Raw genomic sequence first — 22,754 nt, 5'->3', positions numbered from 1 at the left:
AAAATGTTAATTAAATTACCTCGGCATGCTCTGGTCCAATTATCCACTGACATCTAATTCTGTTCCACCTGGAGACAGTACTTGGTCTTGATTTCTTGTGTAGAATACCACAAGAGATCAATAAATGTTATATATATATATATCTGTGTGCATATCCCAGGTCAGTGACTAGGGACCAGGAGCAGGGACCCTGGCTGATGTCCTCTCTCTCTCTCGATTCCATTTGTATGTAACATATATATATATATATATATGTGTGTTTCCCACATTACAACAGTGACTATACTCCAAAAGTACTTCATTGGTTGTAAAGCGCTTTGAGACGTCCAGTGGTCGTGAAAGGGGCTATATAAATGTAAGTCTTTCTCTCTTTACTTGGGTATAGAGTGCATAATTTCAAAGTTTGCAGATGTAGTAAACAATGAGGGGGAAAGCAGTAGATTTCAGGAGGACACAGACAGACTGGTGAAATGTGCAGAAACATGGCAGATGAAATGTAAAGCAGAGTTGAGTGAAGGGATGCACTTTAGAAGGAAAAATGATGGAAGTACAAACTAAACGGTCCAATTTTAAAGGGTTGCAAGGACAAAGAGACCTGGGGGTCCGCATACACACATCTTTGAAGGTGACAAAGCTGTTAAAAAAAAGCATACGGGATCCTTGACTTTCTAAATAAGAGGCATAGGGGCCAAAATTGTCCCTTTCTATTGCCCCATTAGCGCCTCTAGGGGGGGGCTAATGGGATGCAATGAAGTTTTCGCTTGGGCGAAGGGAGTGACTGTGCCTCCCGGGAAATTGCCCCAGAGGTTTGGGGAAGTGAGCGCTGTCCCGGCAGTGCCGTACCCCGTGATTTGCGCCCCGAGCCAGTGCACGCCCGCCGATGACATCATCGCCATGCGCGCCGACCCCTTACCGCCCTGTGCCGACCCCTTTGCGCCCCTTAAAGGTGAGGCCATTTGCTCCGCGGGCCCCCGTGTTTTTTTTGCCGGCCGACTCTTCCGTCGGCCTGACAGTGGTGGCCCTCGCAGCGAGCGGGCCGCCATCACGCAGCCCGGCGATCCGTTATGGGTGCTGGGCTGCTGGCCGGGTTGATTGCTTCCCTGGTGGTCCAGTGGCAGTCATCAAAGATCCTGCAGAGTGCGCGTAGCCGCCCTCCCCTTTAAATGTAGGATTATATGATTCTATATATTTAGATTAAACAGAATAATCGACATAGGCGTAGAATTAAAGCTTCAAAGCACCAGAAAAATTGGAGAATAGAATTTAATTAAAAATTAATTGGATTTATTCATTCACTTATGTTGTGCCTGAGATGCCATAAACAGCCCTGTTATAAAGCCGCCTATTCTCTCACTCACCGTCAACAATGCCACAGGCGATCTCTTAGTTTATAGATCAACATTTTGCATCAATTGCATTTCAGATGACTTACAGCCAGAAATCTATAAGTACCCGTCAATCTGCTGATCGCAGTTCAACTCTCATAGACCTCAAGCTTCCCTTGTTTACAACAATGAGACTGTGTGGCCATAAAGGCACCGTTCAGATTAAACACACCGCCAACTGAGCAGCAGAATACTACATTCTCCTTCTTAGGCAGTCCCTCGAATCGAGGATGGCTTGCTTCCACGTCAAAAAGTTCACAGTGTTTCAATGGAGGATCTGATATTCCCGGTTCCGCACTAAATCTCGAAGGGTGGAAGATTGGAAGATGCCTGTGGGTGGATTTTTTTAACGTGTGGTGGCCGTTGCACACCAGCCACCACCACGGGCTTGACAGAGCTAGGTCTTGGTCCAGTGGCAAGGGTTAACCAAGACGACTGGAGACCAGCTCTGCTGCACGGACCTAGTGCGCGCACATATCGCAGTGTGGGCTGGGCCCGTGCTGCCCCTGGGCCCTCGGCTCTTCTGGGCTCCGAACTCACGCCTCTCCTGGGCCCCGATCACGTCGCTCTACAATCTCTCGCAGCTCCTTTGCCCCGACCTCATCGCTACGGCTGTACCCGCTCACCGACCTGGATCTTGGTGACGTCCCTCTTCGCTGCCGTTGCTCTCCTGCACCAGCACGTGCTGCTCCCTGGAGTGGTCTGCAGCCACGCTGTTCCTTCCGCTCCCCGGCCTGCTCCGACGGTGCTCGCAGGCCGGGGCTGCTCAGCCTATATTATGCGTGACATCGTATAACCCTCGTGTCATTATAAAGCAGCAGACATGTACAAATGTCAGCTGCAGCTCGCCTCTGGGTCAGAAGGTTGTGGGTTCATGTCCCACTCCAGAGACCTCGGCACATAAATCTAGGCTGACACTCCAGTGCAGTGCTGAGTGCATCAGTGATCGAGCAGATATTCATTATCTCAGATTCAAAATTATTAACTGAGCTAGCATCTACTGCTGTTCATGGGAGAGAGTTCCACACTTTACGTCGACCCACCTTGGTCCCTTAATACCCTTTCCTAGCAAAAATGTATCAATCTCCGTTTTAGATCGACAGATTTTTGAACGATAAGGGAGTCAAGGGTCTATGGGGAGCGGGCAGGGAAGAGGAGTTGAGGCCAAGGTCAGATCAGCCATGATCTTATTAAATGGCGGTGCAGTCTCAAGGAGCCAGGTGGCCTACTCCTGCTCCTATTTTTTATGTACCACGAGGTCTGCTGGTATTTCTTTAAATAATTAAAACCAGTAAGAACAATTTTGCAATAAGTTGGCATTTAGTACACGGACTCCCTTTAGAGGACTCACGTTTAACCCCAGTGCTGACTGAAACTTGACTTCAGCAATCCACCATTCGAAAGTCTGGCTGCTTTTTTTGGCAGGGCTGCTGGACATCGAGGCGGGTCTATCTCTGGCTCGTGGCTGCGACAGAATAGCTGTGAAGATCCAAGGACAATCTGGACGGATCTGAGAGTGGAAGTGGGGTTTCGCTGCACTGGGAGGATGGTTTTGTTTTTTAGTAGCATTGGCGGATGATGTTGGCCTTTGGCAGAGCTGCTCGGAAATAGAAATCACAATGTCAGGATCGAGCTCGCCCTGGTTCGCTTAGATACAGAGGGAAGCTCCCTCTGCTAAAAAAAAAATGCCTTGAACTCTACCTCACGAATGTGTCCCCCTATTGCTACCAGTATGGACTGTCACATTTCCCTCACCCTCTGCATCCATCGCCTCTCAGAGGGATTGCCAAATTATGGGTGGTTTCATCAGAAGAACATAAGAAATAGGAGCTGGAGTAGGCTATTTGTCCCCTCGAGCCTGGTCCGCCATTCAACAAGATCATGGCTGATTTTCATGGCCAGCGGTCCACCTTCCCATCCAATCACCAAATCCCTTATTCCCTTTGGAGCTGAAATTCATCAGTCCACCGCCTGCTGCCGCCGACTGCCGCTCACTGCCACCGACATTCCTCCTGAAGATCCGCCCAGTGCCACTTTGGAGGTGGCCTAGAGCGGGCGAGAGAGGAGAGCCACCAGGAACCGTCCGCTGACGTCAGCAGACGGCCGAGTGGCGCTATAGATCTCCCGCCCGCTGAGCTCCCAGTTCCTGTGGGCGGAAATCGGCAGCACAATGGGGGATGGTCCACCGGCTGCAGTCTGGTCTGTCTCCGACGGTAGGTCTGAAGAGCCTGAAAAAAAGGCAAGTGAACAGTTTAACATTTTTTTCCAACAGCGACTTACCTGGCTGGGATCCCCTGAAGGTCTTCCGATAGTTTTTAAATTTTTTACTGATGATTTTTTTTTTGCAGGTCTTCGACCCTCCGTGGACCTGACTCCATCCTCGGCGGCACTTGGTTGCTAAGTGCCTCTGCCGCCGAGAATGAGACCTCCCGCCTGCTGCCGCCCAGATTGGCGGTGTACGTTGTCCATTTGCCGACCTTCGAGGGACCTCGGCGATGACTATCCCGCCCAAAGTACCGTCCGGTACATTGGCGGCACTTTGGGCGGCACTTGGGCCCCTTAGTTCCCAAAAATGTATCACCTTCTGTCTTGAATATACTTAAAAACTGAGCATCCACAACCCTCTGGGGTAGAGAATCCCAAAGATTCACCACCCTCTGAGTGAATAAATTTCTCCTCATCTCAGTCCTAAATGGCCGACTCTTTATTCTGAGACTGTGACTCTGTGGTCTAGATTCCCCAGCCGGGGAAACATTTTCTCAGCATTAATCCTGTCAGCCCCCTTAAGAATTTTATATGTTTCAATGAGATCACCTCTCATTCTTCTAAACTCGAGGGAATATAAGCCCAATCATACCGCAGACGTACCCTGGGTTACGACTGCCAAACTCATGTTACTTAATCCCCTACAGACAGCAGGATATGGTCTTATTTGAAACACAGTCTAAGTTTGCCAACCCTGCACGATTGCCCTGGAGTCTCCAGAAATGAGAGTTTAATCTCCAGATTACTGTTGCAAGCAAACCAGGAGAAAAAACATAGGGCCATTAAAAATTGTGAGTTTAAAAACAAAAATATTTGAACACTTTTGTTTATTAGTTATAAAAATATCAGACACGGGAGAAGAAAAGGCTAGTTGACTTGATAGTCAGGACTCATCCAATCGGGTAATGAAGACTCTGTTCGTTTTCCAATTGGTGTGGGCGCAGCGAGCATGGACATATTGGGCGACCAATGGCAGGAGTGTGGAGGCGGGGTGGGTAGAGGTTGTAATGTATGCACCTATGAGTATGCTCACAGGTTGGTAGAGCTGTTGCTATCGGGGACTTGGCCTGGAGGGTGTTGCATGGGGCAGTCCCGTGCAATAAGTTTTTAAGTCGGTTCACGGACTCCAAGGCATTTTCTGCGGTCTGGAGGAGTCCGTGTTCCACATTTATGTACAGTGTGTGAGGTTGCAGCCCCTCTTCCATTGTTTGAAGAGGCTGCTCCTCGATTTCTGGCTACACTTCACCTCGCTCCTGATCTTTGGCATTCGGTGCGGAGGGAAGCGGGCAGGTCGGAGGGTCTCCTCGTGGGACTGCTCCTGGGCCTGGCCAAAGTGGCCATTCACATGTCCAGGCAGCGGGCGGTCGAGGGGGTCATTCAGCCTGACTGCCTGTCTCTCTTCCGCGGCTACATTCGCGCCAGGCTGTCCCTGGAGATGGAGCACGCGGTGTCCACCGGTACGCTCGCGGCCTTCCGCGAGAGGTGGGCATCGGAGGGACTGGAGCGCATCATCACCCCCGGCAACCAAATTTTAATTTGATCTTTTAAGTTCACTTTAAAGTTTTATTTGGTGATTTGTGGGTTTTAGTCTCCCTTTAATAAGGGGGCGGCTTTATCTGTTTATTTTAAAATAGTTGCAGAGTTGTTGCATTGTGAGTGGCTTAGCCAGTCATGTGATGTTCACAATAAAACCGCAACCAGTTGGATCTCGATCATCCACGACGAGATATGCAGTTGTGAGCCCAATGGATGAACTGGTAATGTGTGGTGTGATTGTTCAACCTTTGTTAATAAACCAACTAGTTCTTAATAGCAATGTATTGCTATGAATTCTTAAGCAAAGAGCCCATGAAGCAAATACATTACAGAGGTGAGAGGTCATGTGATGACACCTCTAGGAATATGTCCAACCAGAGTTGGCAACATTAGTCCGACCAGAGTTGACAAACCTACGACAGAAGGGAGACTTCACAAGCCCCAAATCTTTAATTTGACACAACAATGCCAGCAATAGCCCACGTGTGGCTGATAACATAGAAACATAGAAACATAGAAAATAGGTGCAGGAGTAGGCCATTCGAGCCTGCACCACCATTCAATATGATCATGGCTGATCATGCACTTCAGTACCCCTTTCCTGCTTTCTCTCCATACCCCTTGATCCCTTTAGCCATAAGGGCCATATCTAACTCCCTTCTGAATATATCTAATGAACTGGCCTCAACAACTTTCTGTGGTACAGAATTCCACAAGCTCAAAACTCTCTGAGTGAAGAATTTTCCCCTCATCTCGGTCCTATATGGCTTACCCTTATCCTTAGACTGTGACCCCTGGTTCTGGACTTCCCCAACATCGGGAACATTCTTCCTGCATCTAACTGTCCAAACCCATCAGAATTTTATATGTTTCTATATGTTTCCCCTCTCATTCTTCTAAATTCCATTGAATAGAAGCCTAGTCGATCCAGTCTTTCTTCATATGTCATCCCGGGAATCAGTCTGGTGAACCTTCGCTGCACTCCCTCAATAGCAAGAATGTCCTTCCTCAGATTAGGAGACCAAAACTGTACACAATATTTAAGGTGTGGCCTCACCAAGGCCCTGTACAACTGTAGTAAGACCTCCCTGCTCCTATACTCAAATCCTCTCGCTATGAAGGCCAACATGCCATTTGCCACCTTCACCGCCTACTGTACCTGTATGCCAACTTTCAATGACTGATGTACCATGACAGCCATGTCTCGTTGCATCTCCCCTTTTACTAATCTGTCACCATTCAGATAATAATCTGCCTCCCTATTTTTACCACCAAAATGGATAACCTCACATTTATCTACATTATACCGCATCTGCCATGTATTTGCCCATTCACCTAACCTGTCCAAGTCATCCTGCATCTCTTAGCATCCTCCTCACAGCTCACACTGCCACCCGGCTTAGTGTTATCTGCAAACTTGGAGATATTACATTCAATTCCTTCGTCTAAATCATTAATGTATTTGTAAATAGCTGGGATCCCAGCACTGAACCTTGCAGTACCCCACTAGTCACTGTCTGCCATTCTGAAAAGGAGCTGTTTATTCCTACTCTTTGCTTCCTGTCTGCCAACCAGTTCTCTACCCCCAATACCATGTGCTTTAATTTTGCACACTAATCTCTTGTGTGGGACGTTGTAAAAAGCCTTTTGAAAGTCTAAATACACCACATCCACTGGTTCTCCCTTGTCCACTCTACTAGTTACATCCTCAAAAAATTCTAGAAGTTTTGTCAAGCATGATTTCCCTTTCATAAATCCATGCTGACTTGGACCGATTTCCAAATGCGCTGCTATTACATCTTTAATAATTGATTCCAAGTGAGTTTGTAACCTGGATTGTACTGGAACTCCAAGGGTCTGAGTAAATCGGGTTCGAGAGAGCATGAGTGACTGTAATGCAAAGTGCCAACAGATGGATTTAATTAGTGAGACAGCGGCCATTAGTATCCAATAATACAGGAGCTTTTGAGGTTCCTGTCATCTTTTGACCTTTCATATTGTCAGCACTCCACACACCGAGAGATTGAGACTTCCATTAGAAGTGACAGCTGAACAGAGATGGAAAAAGCTGAATAAAACTTGGGCTGGAGTGAAAGGAATTACTCATTTGTCAAATGAGCTTTGCAATCAGCTGATCTGTAGCTGGAAGGATGTCTCCAGTCTTAACCACGTCTTCCTGTCATTTGCTGACAGGCATCTTAGAATTCCTTCCTTTATACGAATTGATACCAAAACCCACAGGCTTAGCAAACGTCAATGTTTCTGCTTCTCTGAAAGATTATTCACGGTAGTTGCACGGGTTTATTTATTTATTTTGAGGTTTTATCCCTCTCGTTCTTCCTGTGACAACTCAAGTGGTTCCGCAGGAAGAAAGGTTAATGTATACACTGTGTGTGCCACACCCAGACTTTTAATGATATGCTCTTGTAGGTGACAATTCCAATTCACCATTGAAGTTGTTCCATGGGCAGAGACAATCCTCTGCTATGTCAACCAACTGGCCAATTAGGGGGAGACCACCACATAGGGAGATTTATGAGGATGTTGCCAGGGACTGGAGAATTTTGGCAATAAGGACAGATTGGATAGGCTGGGATTGTTTTCTTTGGAACAGAGGAGGCTGAGGGGAGACTTGCTTAAGGTGTATAACATTATGAGGGGCCTTAATAGAGTGGATAGGAAGAACCTATTTCCCTTAACAGAGGGGTCAACAACCAGGGGACATAGATTTAAAGTAAGTGGTAGGAGGTTTAGAGGGGATTTGAGGGAAAATTTCTTCACCCAGAGGGTGTCAGGGGTCGGGAATGCACTGCCTGAAAGGGTGGTAGTGGCAGAAACCTTCACCACATTTAAAGGGCACTTGGATGAAGTGCTGTAACCTACAAGGCTACGGACCAAGAGCTGGAAAGTGGGATTAAGCCGGATAACTCTTTGTTGGCTGGTGTGGACACAATGGGCCGAAATGGCCTCCTTCCGTACTGTAAATTTCTATGATTCATGAATTGTTCCATAGGTTTTGTATTATCGCTCCTCCTGCCCTCCCCGCCTCCATCCTTTTTTCAGTGAGAATCCGGGAGAGCCAGTTCGCCCCTGTGTGCGAGCCTGAACAATAAGTGCTTGTAATGTGTCCTGACCATCAGAGCTGAGTCTGATCCTGTCCTCCAACAACACCCGTGCACGCACTCTTCTGGCAGTGATCAGGAGTGAGAAGCCTGACTGGCTGCCCCCTTCCACGGCCAAGGAAGCAAAGGCCGATTGTTGGGGCTCTTGGCAGAGATCATCGACACCAGCACGGACCAAGAGTCAACCCTGGGGTCTTCCGAGTGTGTATAGTTCACCCACCCCGTCAAGTGCACATTTGTTGATCATCCACCAGGCAGCATTTTGTGCATCTACTGATTTTTTTCCACCTCCAGCCGCTAAGATGGACATCTGAGGTTGGCAAAAGGCAGGGAGGGAGCCATACCCCCAGAACAGTGACAGCACCCAACTGCCTGACATGGCAAGTCAACAACCGTCTCAGAGGCAGACTGGCCATACAGGAAGTAGGGGGATTTCCTGAGCCCTTCCCATCCCCTCTCTTCCCCGCCCCTCCACAATAGCGCTGTACAATCGACGCCCTCTTTTTCGGTGAGAATTCCGTGCCCATTCGGTGGAGCCAGCCTGCACCTGCTCAGGAAGCAGAGGTGAGTGACCCAGGGAAGGATCTGCTGACATCTCTCTCTTCCTGCTTGTCAGGAGGCACTAGACTCCCCCCACCCCCCCACCCACCCACCCCGACATCTCCCGCAGTGCTGCTGCTGCAATCAGGAACTCACCACGTAAGGAATCGCAAATGAGGGAGCTTCTGTACCAGAAACCCACTCCAGTACACTGCCCACAAGTTTGAAGGACCTGTGATCTCTCCCTTGGACAGAGGTCCTAGCCATTCCCCTGCTGTCGCAGCCAGTGAGAAGTACTGCCCAATGAGGCCAGTACGATGGACAGACCAGCGCACGTCTTTCCATTGCCTCAGGGATAAAGATAGGGCCACGGGTGGTCGCCAGAGGAGAAAATCAAATGCAAGCCCCTTCAGAGTGGCCAAGAACACATTCTGATTCTTGTCTACCCGTTAACTCAGCAAATTCGGGAAGTATTTTGGCAGCGACAATGATGAAAATGAAGATCCAAGTCAAATGATGTCGAAATTATGTCTGTTACACGGAGTGCCCAGCAAGATTTTCCACGTTATTTGTTCGTGCTGTAGCTCTGTTTAAAAGGAGCTCCTTCGCTGCTGTGTGTGGGGCAGTGGGGAGAAGAGCTGGAAGAGCCATGTGGAAATTTTGTGTCGATGTTTTTGCAATGCAGTTGTGGCACAAATTGTGTCATCACATGGAGTGTTTGGCAAACAAACAAAAAACTGTTTTTGAAACACTTTTGCTGAAGTTTGTACCCCATTAACTGTTTACTGCAGCAGCAGACAAGTGTACCGACAATATCAATGAAAGTAATGTGTGCTTAGAATTACATAGAATTTACAGCACACAAACAGGCCATTTGGCCCAAATTGTCTATGCCACTTTTTATACCCTGCTCGAGTCTTCTCCCACTCTAATGATCTCTTCCCACTTTCCCCTGCATCCGATGTTCACTGTCAGCTGCGCTTTGTACTGTGTGGCCTGTTTCTTTAAATGTGTGATCCCTTTAACTTTCTGCGCATGTGCGGTACTTACAATGTAAAAGCCGGTGATCGGCCTGCGCGGAACTTTTCAGATTACTGCGCGGCTGTGCACGCGCGCATCTTAGCAGGAACATTACCTGCACCCCTCTATTCCTTTCTCCCTTACATATGCAGCAAATCTCCCCTTAAATGAATCAATGCTATTCGCTTTAACCTTTAAGTACTTCATGTATTTGTGCATTGAACAGCCTTTAGTACCTCAGGTTCTCATACAACACTGGAGTAGCATTTTGTCGGTGGAGTAAACTATGTCAGTGCTGTGTAAGAGCTGGAGCTGACACAGTGCCCTGGGATTCACCGTATGTCATGCCGTTGGGACTGCCCTATCTCATGCTACCACTAAGAGCCTCAGACATTGTGGCCTTCACATCCTTCCTAAAGTGTGGTGGCATCTGCGTGAGAACACCAGCGGCAGGTCGGGGCCAGAAAAAGAGCGGCGTGGAGACCTCGGGAGCAGCGTGGAGGCATATTACTTCAGGGAGCAGCGCGAGCTGGTGCAGGAGGGCGATGGCAATGAAGAGTGATGTCATCAAGGTCCAGGTCGGTGATTGGAGCGTGGGCAGATACAGCAGTAGCAGCGAGATCGGGGCGAAGGAGCGGTAGAGGGACATGATCGGGCCCAGGAGAGGCGTGAGTTCAGAGCCAGGGGCAGCATGGGCCAGCCCACAGTGCGATATGTGCGCACACTAGGTCCGTGCAGCAGAGCTGGTCTCCAATCGTCTTGGTTAATCCTTGTCACTGGACCAAGATCTTGCTCTGTCAAGCCCGTGTGGTGGCTGGTGTGCAACGGCCACCACACGTTAAAAAAATCCACACACAGGCATCTTCCACCCTTCAACATGCAGTTCGGGGCCTGGAATATTAGATCCTTCATTGAAACACCTGTGAACTCATCCTTTTTTGGCGTGGAAGCAAGTCATCCTCGTTTCGAGGGACTGCCTATGATGATGAAAGTGTGGTGCCTTCTCACTGTTCACTATACTTCCAAGTTTTGCGTAATCTGCAAATTATGAAATTGTGCCCTGTACACCCAAGTCCAAGTCATTTTTATATATATATATATATCAAGAAAAGCCGGACTTAGTACGAACCTAGACTATTGAAACCTGCTTCCACCACTCTTTCAGGCAGTGCATTCCAGATCATAACAACTCACTGTTTAAAAAAAGATTCTCCTCATCTTCTTTAGCCAATTATGTTAGTTTAGCTTCCCTGCTTTCCTTCTTTAAAGAAAAAGCAGACACTAATGCAATTTTGGGCCATTTCTGCCAGGTAATCGGATTTCATATCACAAAGTCTTAATTCTGTCAGCGGATTACCGGGCACGCACCACTGAGAACAAAATACACACTCGGTAGACATAAACAAACGTAATTAGATAGGATTGAAGTCATTTGTGAGAGTGACATCACACTGCTCTTTAGTTTCTGCTGATACTAAACGGACCTGATCAACGAAACCGAGATAAGCTTGCTAATGGCAGCCTCTCCTATGTGGTTTGCTCACAGAACCTGTGTGGTCTCATTAACTCAAGGCCGTTCCATTTAGATTTTTGAAAGCATATTGTAACTTTCTGGTTCTGGTGGATTTTGGAGGGAGGATATGAAGAAAACACCAGCAACAAACCAACAGGAACACAATATTACCCATTTCCTCTTCTTTAGACAGTCTTTACCGTAGCAAGGAGAGAGCATGCCATTCAAAGCACATAATATACTCGTGGAGTGCCTCTAACTGTATATAAATAACACAAAGGGACTGTCTCTTTCTGTATATAATATACACAGGGACTGTCTCACTGTATATAATATACACCGGGATTGTCTCACTGTATATAATATACACAGGGACTGTCTCATTGTATGTAATATACACAGGGACTGTCTCATTGTATATATTATACACAGGACTGTCTCTCTCTGTATATAATATACACGGGACTGTGTAATATATATGGGACTGACTCTCTCTGTATATAATATACATGGGACTGTCTCTCTCTATATAATATACACGGGACTGTCTCATTGTATATAATATACACAGGGACTGTCCTTCTCTGTATATAATATACACAAGACTGTCTCTGTATAAATTATACACGAGACTGCCTCTCTCTGTATATAATATACACAGGACTGTCTCTCTCTGTATATAATATACATGGAACTGACTCTCTCTGTATATAATATACACAGGACTGGCTCTCTCTGTATATAATATACACAGGACTGTCTCATTGTATATAATATACACAGGACTGTCCCTCTCTGTATATAATATACATGGGACTGTCTCATTGTATATAATATACACAGGACTGTCTCTCTCTGTATATAATATACATGGAACTGACTCTCTCTGTATATAATATACACAGGACTGGCTCTCTCTGTATATAATATACACAGGACTGTCTCATTGTATATAATATACACAGGACTGTCCCTCTCTGTATATAATATACATGGGACTGTCTCATTGTATATAATATACACAGGGACTGTCCTTCTCTGTATATAGTATACATGGGACTGACTCTCTCTGTATATAATATACACAGGACTGTCTCACTGTATATAATATAGAGAGAGAGACAGTCCTGTGTATATTATATACAAAGAAGGACAGTCCCTGTGTATAATATACACGGGACTGTCTCATTGTATATAATATACACAGGGACTGTCATTCTCTATATATAATACACACAGGACTGTCTCTCTCTGTATATAATATACACGGGGCTGTCTCACTGTATATAATATACACAGGACTGTCTCACTGTATATAATATACACAGGGACTGTCCTTCTCTGCATATAATATACACGGGACTGTCTCACTATATAATATACATGGGACTGTCTCTCTGTATATAATATACACGGGACTGTCTTTTTTTGTGTATAATATACACGGACTGTCCCTCTCTGTATATAATATACACAGGACTGTCTCTCTCTATATATATATAATATACATGGGACTGTCCCTCTTGGTATATAATATACATGGGACTGTCTATCTCTGTATATAATATACATGAGATTGTCTCTCTCTGTATATAATATACACAGGACTGTCTCTCTCTCTCTATATAATATCCACAGGACTGTCTCTCTCTGTATATAATATACATGGGACTGTCCGTTGGTATATAATATACACAGGGACTGTCTCTCTCTGTAAATAATATACTCAGAGACTGTCCCTTCCAGTATGTAATATACACAGAGTGTGCCTTCCTTATTGATACAGTACAGGGTCTTCCATTGTCTCTATAAGACACAGAGCCATTCATAAATATATTTGTACAGCATCTCCACTGTTACACATCATGTACGCATTGCAGTAGTATGAGGATGGGAGCTCACTGAATCAGTGTACAACCAACCCTACTCATTTACAAAAGTTCACCTGGCATTATCCCTCCCAATATTATCTGATACTTGCTCTGAAAGGCCAGCACAGCCTTGAAGTATTGACTGAGGTTTTGAAACGATCAGCATATTTTGGGTAAAAATGAAAAGAAAGACTTGCACCTTTCACAACCACCAGACGTCTCAGCGCGCTTTACAGCCAAATGAAGTACTCTTGAAGTGTAGTCACTGTTGTAATGTAGGAAACGCAGCAGCCAATTTGCGCACAGCAAGGTCCCACAAACAGCAATATTATAATGGCCAAATTATCTGGGGTTTTTTAGTGATGTTGATTGAGGGATATAAATATTGGCCAGGATAACAGAGCTATCTCACCTGCTCTTCTTCGAAATAGTGCCATGGGACCTTCTGAAAGAGCAGGCAGGGCCTCAGTTTAACATCTCATCTGAAAGACAGCACAACACTCCCTTAGCACTGCAGTGTCAGCCTAGATTTTCGTGCTCAAGTTCCTGGAGTGGGACTTGAACCCTCAACCTTCTGATTCAGAGATGAAAGTGCTACCAACTGAGCCACGGCTGACACTAAATTTCAACGCAATGCGTATGACCCATAATAGATAGGTCTAACACCATGAAAAGATCCTTCTCCTATATACCCGCCACCTAGTTGCACTTCCAGAATATTATTTTTGTTAATGTTATTGATTATCGTCAGGCAGAATGGCTCTTCACAACTGCGCTGGTTAGCACGGCAGCAAAACAGTGTTGAAAACAAAGTAAAATACGCACCCACTTGTGACTTCCCACAGAAATAAAAGTATTATTTGGCTTGAAGTGGAGGCTGGGAGGTGCAGTGATCTTAACACCATGTCGCGTTACCTCTGGGCCTTGGGTCTGAATCCAGTCCAGATGAATGGAACAAAAGTGTCCTCGCTCCACTGCCTGTAAAGGTCCTCATGTGAATCGAGTTTGGGCAGATTAGAAGCTGCTGATCGTAAAACAGGCCCACAGTACAGAACTGGCTGCTTCAGTCAGGGCGGACAGCTGGTATGCACAATGGAAATGGCAGATTGTACAGTAGAGGGTGCTATTCTGAAGACACATTGTTGGAGCAGATTGGAAGAAGCTTTCCTTTACATTTGGCTGTGCTGTACATGACCTTAAAGTGTTGACTGTGTGCCTGTAACTAGTTTCCATTGCTGACATCCCTTGCCTTTCTTTGAGCTTCAAAACTCTCCGTTTTCTTTCTAAACTGACACCTGAATGAAACAGCTGAGGGTCTTAATTCCATTTTATTCCGTCTACATGCTATTTGTAGTTACCATAAGCAGGTTAACAACTGCATTAATAAAGCGCAGATACAAAATTAATGCAAACACATTAAGAAGTGCATTAAAAATAGAGGGAATTAAACCTCCGGCCGCAATTCATATTCCATCCCAGCTAAAATGGATTAGCACTCATCCGACTAGGTCTCCTTCAATCCCTAATAAACCGCTAAGTCAACAGTCATGTAGAGCCCATCATAAATATTTAACCGCTGTGTCTCATATTTGGACAGTTTGCCTGCAACATTTGGCAGAGTGGTTTCAAAGACATGTCCATTTGTGACATTCTGACAGCTACTCACATCACTGCGCCTGCTTTTTACATCAGGGAGTTAGCAGTAGTAGTAACTGAATAAAGCATTTGGCTCGCAGAGGCGGCTCAGCAGACATCACTTCAGCCCCCGATGTCTGTTCAGAGTGGAAGGATTTCCAGGTTTAAGAGGCGGGAACAAAAGCATAACTATTTGAATATCCATTGCAGCTTTCGCAGTCTGGACATTTATATAGCACCTTGCAGAACCTTGATGTGCTTCACAGCCAGTTAATTACTTTTTGAAGTGTAGTTGTAATGTAGTGAAATGTGGCAGCTAATTTGTGTGTAGTAAGTTGTCACCTGTGGCTCAGTGGGTAGCACCCTAGCCTCGGAGTCAGAAGGTTGTGGGTTCAAGTCCCACTCCAGGGAGCTTGAGCACATAAATCTAGGCTGACACTTCAGTGCAGTGCTGAGGGAATGCTGCACCGTCAGAGGTGTTGTCTTTCAGATGAGATGTTAAATCGAGGCCCCGTCTGCTCTCTGACGTGGGCATAAAAGAATCCCATAGCACTATTTCGAAGAAGAACAGGGGAGTTATCCCTAGTGTGCTGGCCAATATTTATCCGTCAATCAACATAACAGAAACAGATTATCTGGTCACTATCACATTGCTGTTTGTGGGAGCTTGCTGTGCACAAATTGGCTGCTGTGTTTCCCACATTACAACAGACTACACTCCAAACTACTTCATTGGCTGTAAAGCACTTTGAGATGTCCGGTTGTGAAAGGTGCTATATAAATATAAGTCTTTTGGGTTTTTTAAGGTCTCAGAAACAACAGTGAGATAAATGACCAGATATTTTAGGTGTTGGCTGAGGGATAAATATTGGCTAGGACACCGAGAGAACTCCCCTGTTCTTCTTCAAATAGTACCATGGGATCTTTTACGTCCATCTGAGAGGGAGACGGATTGCATTGGGGAGTCTTCCTCTGTTTGCCAGGCAATCACCACCTAAAACTAAAGCAGTCCCGAAAATCCTGTGGTAAAATTCTGTATCTGTAGATTCCAGTGGACTGAGTCTGCTCCTATAAAACAAGATTTCATCTTCAGGACTAGAGAAAGACAGAGAGATGGAGAGAGACAGACAGGGAAAGCAATAGAGTGACAGGGAGAAAGGGATAAAAACAGACAGAGAGCAAGAGAGTGACAGAGAGAAGGAAAGAGACAGACAGAGGGAGCCACAGACAAAGAGAAAGACAGAAAGGATTATAGGGAGAGGGCGAGAGAGACAGCGACAGTGAAAAAAGGAGAGACAGTGAGTGAGTGAGGAATGGAAGAAGAGAGGTGTAGTATATTTGCTTCATGGGTCTTTCCTTAAGAATTCATAACAGCACATTGCTATTAAGAACTTGTTGGTTTATTAACAAAGGTTTAACAATCACACTACATATTACCAGTTCATCCACTAGGCTCACAACTGCATGCCTTATCATGGATGACCTAGACTCAACTGGCTGGGGTTTTATTGAGTCTTGTGAACATCACGTGATTTGTGAAGCCACTCGTAATGCAACAGCTCTACAAACCTGTGAGCATACTCACAGGTGTGTAGAGCTGTTGCATTATGAGTGCATTATGAGCATACTCATAGGTGAATACATTACAAGAGGGAAGGAGGGAGTGAGCGTTTGAGTGTGAGAGTGTGTGTGTTTGTGGGTGGGAAGAGTGAGAAAAGCAGGGGGTTACACATACGGATATTTATATTTATAATTGTTTCTAACTACCCTCCATAAGCACAGTTCTCCAATGGATTAAATGTGCTACATTAACACTGATTAAAGTAGCAGCTGGTGAACAGGAATGGAGAGATGGACCATCCGATGGGAGTTGGAAGAAACCGTGTGTCATTGGCCTGTGGACCCAACAAGAAAATCTGGAACATTTGTACAGAGAGGACTTGGAGCATCCGCTCATCAAGTTGTAGGAGCAATTCCGCATGGAGCCCGAGCACATCTCTGAGGCGGAAGCCATGGGCTGTTAGCCAAACATCTGGACAAAGCTGTCTCTATTGCGGCAAACAATTGAAAGGAAGTTATCTTCAGGAGAATGACTAAGGGGTTCGAGGTTATGGCTTAGGGCAGTGGTTATGTATAATGAAGCGGTTAGCAGCCCACCTCCCATCTACTGGTGGCCCTCAGTAGACCAGCTGCCTCATGTACATCTGACTGGACTGGCCAGCTGTGGGAGGTTGCTGGAGCTGAGAGTCAGCCGTGCTTCCTTTCCTTTCCTTGTTGTCCAACAAAAGGTGGCTAAGGAATGCACAGTTCCATATAGCGAGTAAAGAGGCCCCATCCAATTCTTGGTCTGATAGCTTGTTTTCCTCTTCCTGTGGGAAAGAACATTATGGCACTGTTGGGAATCGTCTGGTCTCCACTTAGAGGCAACGGTGGAATGACTGAAGTGCTGAGCTTGCTGTGTGCTGGCTCGTAGGCTCAGGCCCATGTTGCAGCATCGTGAGAGCTGTACTCGAGCCAGACATTGGTTGGGATTGTGGTGCTCTAAACAAAAAGTTAATATGCAATATTGGGTTAGGATTAGATAAATAAACTCTCCCATTTGTGTAAAATCATTTTGAAATAAGGAAGGAAATAAGGTAATAAGGAAAGAAAGATAGATAGATAGTGGCCGAGAAATTGCGGTCGAAGGCGTACGTCCAGAGTACGCCTCCAACCCACAAAACATTTCCGCACCTACCTGCTGTCACCCAGGCTGTGGAGAGGTCGGGTCTCGGGCCCTCCAGATGTACGTCTGCGTAAAAACCCACGGATCCCAGGGATGCAGGTGGTTCGGAAGCATCCCTGACATCACATGGGCCCAGCCCTCCAATCACAAAGGAGGATTCCAGTGCCATCATTTCCAAACAGAATCCCCCAATGACATGCAATGGAATCCCCAAATAATTAAATGATTTAAGAACAATTCTAATAAATGAATTCCACTGTTATTCATCGGTCCTTTCATTACACCAAATACAATAAGAATTGAATTTTAAAAAAAATAATTAAACAACTTAATCCATGCTAATATTTGCATAAACTAATTTAAACTGCTTGTGCATCATTTTTTATTTTTAAAAGTTTAATTTGAGATTTATAACAACCCTTACCTGGGCAGGACTGGAACCAATGTCCTAGGGGGAGTGTTTGCTAGTGCTGTTGGGGAGGATTTAAACTAATATGGCAGGGGGATGGGAACCAATGCAGGGAGACAGAGGGAAACAAAAAGGAGACAAAAGCAAAAGACAGAAAGGAGATGAGGAAAAGTGGAGGGCAGAGAAACCCAAGGCAAAAAACAAAAAGGGCCACTGTACAGCAAAATTCTAAAAGGACAAAGGGTGTTAATAAAACAAGCCTGAAGGCTTTGTGTCTTAATGCAAGGAGTATCCGCAATAAGGTGGATGAATTAATTGTGCAAATAGATGTTAACAAATATGATGTGATTGGGATTACGGAGACGTGGCTCCAGGATGATCAGGGCTGGGAACTCAACATTCAGGGGTATTCAACATTCAGGAAGGATAGAATAAAAGGAAAAGGAGGTGGGGTAGCATTGCTGGTTAAAGAGGAGATTAATGCAATAGTTAGGAAAGACATTAGCTTGGATGATGTGGAATCTATATGGGTAGAGCTGCAGAACACCAAAGGGCAAAAAACGTTAGTAGGAGTTGTGTACAGACCTCCAAACAGTAATAGGGATGTTGGGGAGGGCATTAAACAGGAAATTAGGGGTGCATGCAATAAAGGTGTAGCAGTTATAATGGGTGACTTTAATATGCACATAGATTGGGCTAGCCAAACTGGAAGCAATACGGTGGAGGAGGATTTCCTGGAGTGCATAAGGGATGGTTTTCTAGACCAATATGTTGAGGAACCAACTAGGGGGGAGGCCATCTTAGACTGGGTGTTGTGTAATGAGAGAGGATTAATTAGCAATCTCATTGTGCGAGGCCCCTTGGGGAAGAGTGACCATAATATGGTGGAATTCTGCATTAGGATGGAGAATGAAACAGTAATTTCAGAGACCATGGTCCAGAACTTAAAGAAGGGTAACTTTGAAGGTATGAGGCGTGAATTGGCTAGGATAGATTGGCGAATGATACTTAGGGGGTTGACTGTGGATGGGCAATGGCAGACATTTAGAGACCGCATGGATGAAGTACAACAATTGTACATTCCTGTCTGGCGTAAAAATAAAAAGGGAAAGGTGGCTCAACCGTGGCTATCTAGGGAAATCAGGGATAGTATTAAAGCCAAGGAAGTGGCATACAAATTGGCCAGAAATAGCAGCGAACCTGGGGACTGGGAGAAATTTAGAACTCAGCAGAGGAGGACAAAGGGTTTGATTAGGACAGGGAAAATGGAGTACGAGAAGAAGCTTGCAGGGAACATTAAGGCGGATTGCAAAAGTTTCTATAGGTATGTAAAGAGAAAAAGGTTGGTGAAGACAAACGTAGGTCCACTGCAGTCAAAATCAGGGGAAGTCATAACGGGGAACAAAGAAATGGCGGACCAATTGAACAAGTACTTTGGTTCGGTATTCACTAAGGAGGATACAAACAACCTTCCGGATACAAAAGGGGTCAGAGGGTCTAGTAAGGAGGGGGAACTGAGGGAAATCTTTATTAGTCGGGAAATTGTGTTGGGGAAATTGATGGGATTGAAGGCCGATAAATCCCCAGGGCCTGATGGATTGCATCCTAGAGTACTTAAGGAGGTGGCCTTGGAAATAGCGGATGCATTGACAGTCATTTTCCAACATTCCATTGACTCTGGATCAGTTCCTATGGAGTGGAGGGTAGCCAATGTAACCCCACTTTTTAAAAAAGGAGGGAGAGAGAAAACAGGGAATTATAGACCGGTCAGCCTGACCTCAGTAGTGGGTAAAATGATGGAATCAATTATTAAGGATGTCATAGCAGTGCATCTGGAAAATGGTGACATGATAGGTCCAAGTCAGCATGGATTTGTGAAAGGGAAATCATGCTTGACAAATCTTCTGGAATTTTTTGAGGATGTTTCCAGTAAAGTGGACAAAGGAGAACCAGTTGATGTGGTATATTTGGACTTTCAGAAGGCTTTCGACAAGGTCCCACACAAGAGATTAATGTGCAAAGTTAAAGCACATGGGATTGGGGGTAGTGTGCTGATGTGGATTGAGAACTGGTTGTCAGACAGGAAGCAAAGAGTAGGAGTAAACGGGTACTTTTCAGAATGGCAGGCAGTGACTAGTGGAGTGCCGCAAGGTTCTGTGCTGGGGCCCCAGCTGTTTACATTGTACATTAATGATTTAGACGAGGGGATTAAATGCAGTATCTCCAAATTTGCAGATGATACTAAGTTGGGTGGCAGTGTGAGCTGCGAGGAGGATGCTATTAGGCTGCAGAGTGACTTGGATAGGTTAGGTGAGTGGGCAAATGCATGGCAGATGAAGTATAATGTGGATAAATGTGAGGTTATCCACTTTGGTGGTAAAAACAGAGAGACAGACTATTATCTGAATGGTGACAGATTAGGAAAAGGGAAGGTGCAACGAGACCTGGGTGTCATGGTACATCAGTCATTGAAGGTTGGCATGCAGGTACAGCAGGCGGTTAAGAAAGCAAATGGCATGTTGGCCTTCATAGCGAGGGGATTTGAATACAGGGGCAGGGAGGTGTTGCTACAGTTGTACAGGGCCTTGGTGAGGCCACACCTGGAGTATTGTGTACAGTTTTGGTCTCCTAACTTGAGGAAGGACATTCTTGCTATTGAGGGAGTGCAGCGAAGGTTCACCAGACTGATTCCCGGGATGGCGGGACTGACCTATCAAGAAAGATTGGATCAACTGGGCTTGTATTCACTGGAGTTCAGAAGAATGAGAGGGGATCTCATAGAAACGTTTAAAATTCTGACGGGTTTAGACAGGTTAGATGCAGAAAGAATGTTCCCAATGTTGGGGAAGTCCAGAACCAGGGGTCACAGTCTGAGGATAAGGGGTAAGCCATTTAGGACCGAGATGAGGAGAAACTTCTTCACCCAGAGAGTGGTGAACCTGTGGAATTCTCTACCACAGAAAGTAGTTGAGGCCAATTCACTAAATATATTCAAAAGGGAGTTAGATGAAGTCCTTACTACTCGGGGGATCAAGGGGTATGGCGAGAAAGCAGGAAGGGGGTACTGAAGTTTCATGTTCAGCCATGAACTCATTGAATGGCGGTGCAGGCTAGAAGGGCCGAATGGCCTACTCCTGCACCTATTTTCTATGTTTCTATGTTTCTATGAAGAAAGCAGGCCTTGCTTTTATCAACCATAAGAGTTTCTAGGGCAATTGCTGGGCAGTTGGGCAAAAGTGATTTTACAGTTGGTTCTTATGATCTGTCAGGGCGTAACTTGACAGATCCCAAGTTCCGAGTTTGGAAACCCGGAAGTTGCGGGTCCTTTAGGTGGATTACAATAGCGAATAAGGGGATAAGGGGTTATGGGGAGCGGGCGGGGAAGTGGAGCTGAGTCCATGATCGGATCAGCCATGATCTTATTGAATGTTGGAGCAGGCTCGAGGGGCTGTATAGCCTACTCCTGCACCTATTTCTTATGTTCTTATGTTCTTATGAATGCTGTGCATATGCCGGCGAAGACACCGCAATTTCTGCCCCAGCGCCTTTAATTTAGAAAAGCTTTCCAAAGTGCTTCACAGAGGTGTCATCAAAAAAAATCCTTTTAACAGATTCTGAAAACAAATTGTTAAGTTAGACATTCAGGTTTGTGGACAGAGTGATTTAATTTGTGTTGTCTTTTGTCAATACATCACAGAAGCTGGCTATTAAGCTAATTCTGCCGAGGGTGGCCATTAGTCTGAAGGATTTCTTTTGCTTCATGTACGCGGCAGATGTCAGAAATTTACAGAACTAGTCAATATTTCAAGATTTATCAATGAAAGTATCTGTTGCTGTGTCTGATGTATTCACGCAGTGCCAGGTTTTTCTGGCATTGTTTGTTTCATTATCCAGGTGAAATAAATCTTCAAGGGATCCTCAGCTTGACAGATCTCCCTGAATGGTGTAAGTTGCTCGCTGGTTAGCTGCGAGGGTAAGCATGTGAGTCATGTGAGAAAGCAGCTCCCCCTCCCAACCCCGCACCCCCACCGAACCCTTCCCCGCACCCGATCCCCCTCACCGCCCCCTAATCCCCCCGATACTCCACCCGTGTGATCCCCCCACCCCCTAATCCCTTACCGCACCTCCCTGATCCCTTCCCCCGCCCCCTCCTGAAGCCTCCCCTGCCCCCGATTTCCCAATCCCATGATCCCCCCCGCCAAGTCTCCGACCCCGACTCCCTCCCTGATCCCTCCCCGATCCCCCTCCCTGATCCCTCCCGATCCCCACCCCCACATCCCCCCACCGCCCCCCTGATCCCCCGAACCCCCCCGATTCCCCCATAATCCCCCCGCCTCCTTGAACCCTCCCCCTGCCCCCCCGATCCCCCCCCACCGCCCTCCTGATCCCTCCCCTCACCACCCCCTGATCCCCCCCCTTGATCCCTGCCCCCCTGAACACTTCTCCCTCATGTGCAGGTTATTTCAGGGATTTAAAAAAATATTATTAACACAGAAAGGATTTGACGGGGGCGGGGGGGGCGAGTTAATATTAATGTTGTATTTTTAAAGCATAGTCTATTTAGGCAACTTCAAACAAAGCTAAGATGACGGGTAGTCAAGATACTAATTTGATGTGATTTTCTCATATTTCAAATAATAAGCAATTTGTTTGCTCGTATTGAAAATAATACATCACGCCCCATTGCGTTGGAAAGTATTTGGTCCTTTTTTCTAACAATGTGCAGCAAGAAA

General features: G+C 45.8%; 1 protein-coding gene across 1 annotated transcript in view; it reads right to left on the bottom strand.

Annotated features, from left to right (window-relative positions):
* Window positions 1–17,781, bottom strand: part of LOC139231726 (PH and SEC7 domain-containing protein 3-like) — a 179,710-nt gene extending 161,929 nt beyond the window's left edge. The window contains exons 1-2 of the mRNA XM_070862529.1: window positions 17,625–17,781; window positions 14,168–14,241 (exon numbers count right to left, since the gene is read on the bottom strand). Of these exons, the coding sequence (XP_070718630.1) occupies window positions 14,168–14,241; window positions 17,625–17,781 (231 nt within the window). The remainder of the gene's footprint in view (window positions 1–14,167; window positions 14,242–17,624) is intronic.
* Between the last annotated feature and the right edge of the window lie 4,973 nt (window positions 17,782–22,754).

This window comes from Pristiophorus japonicus, chromosome 2, assembly GCF_044704955.1.
Source record: "Pristiophorus japonicus isolate sPriJap1 chromosome 2, sPriJap1.hap1, whole genome shotgun sequence".
Classification (NCBI taxonomy): domain Eukaryota; kingdom Metazoa; phylum Chordata; class Chondrichthyes; family Pristiophoridae; genus Pristiophorus; species Pristiophorus japonicus.
The sequence above is the reverse complement of the archived record's forward strand: the minus strand, read 5'-3'. Positions and strand labels throughout refer to the sequence as shown.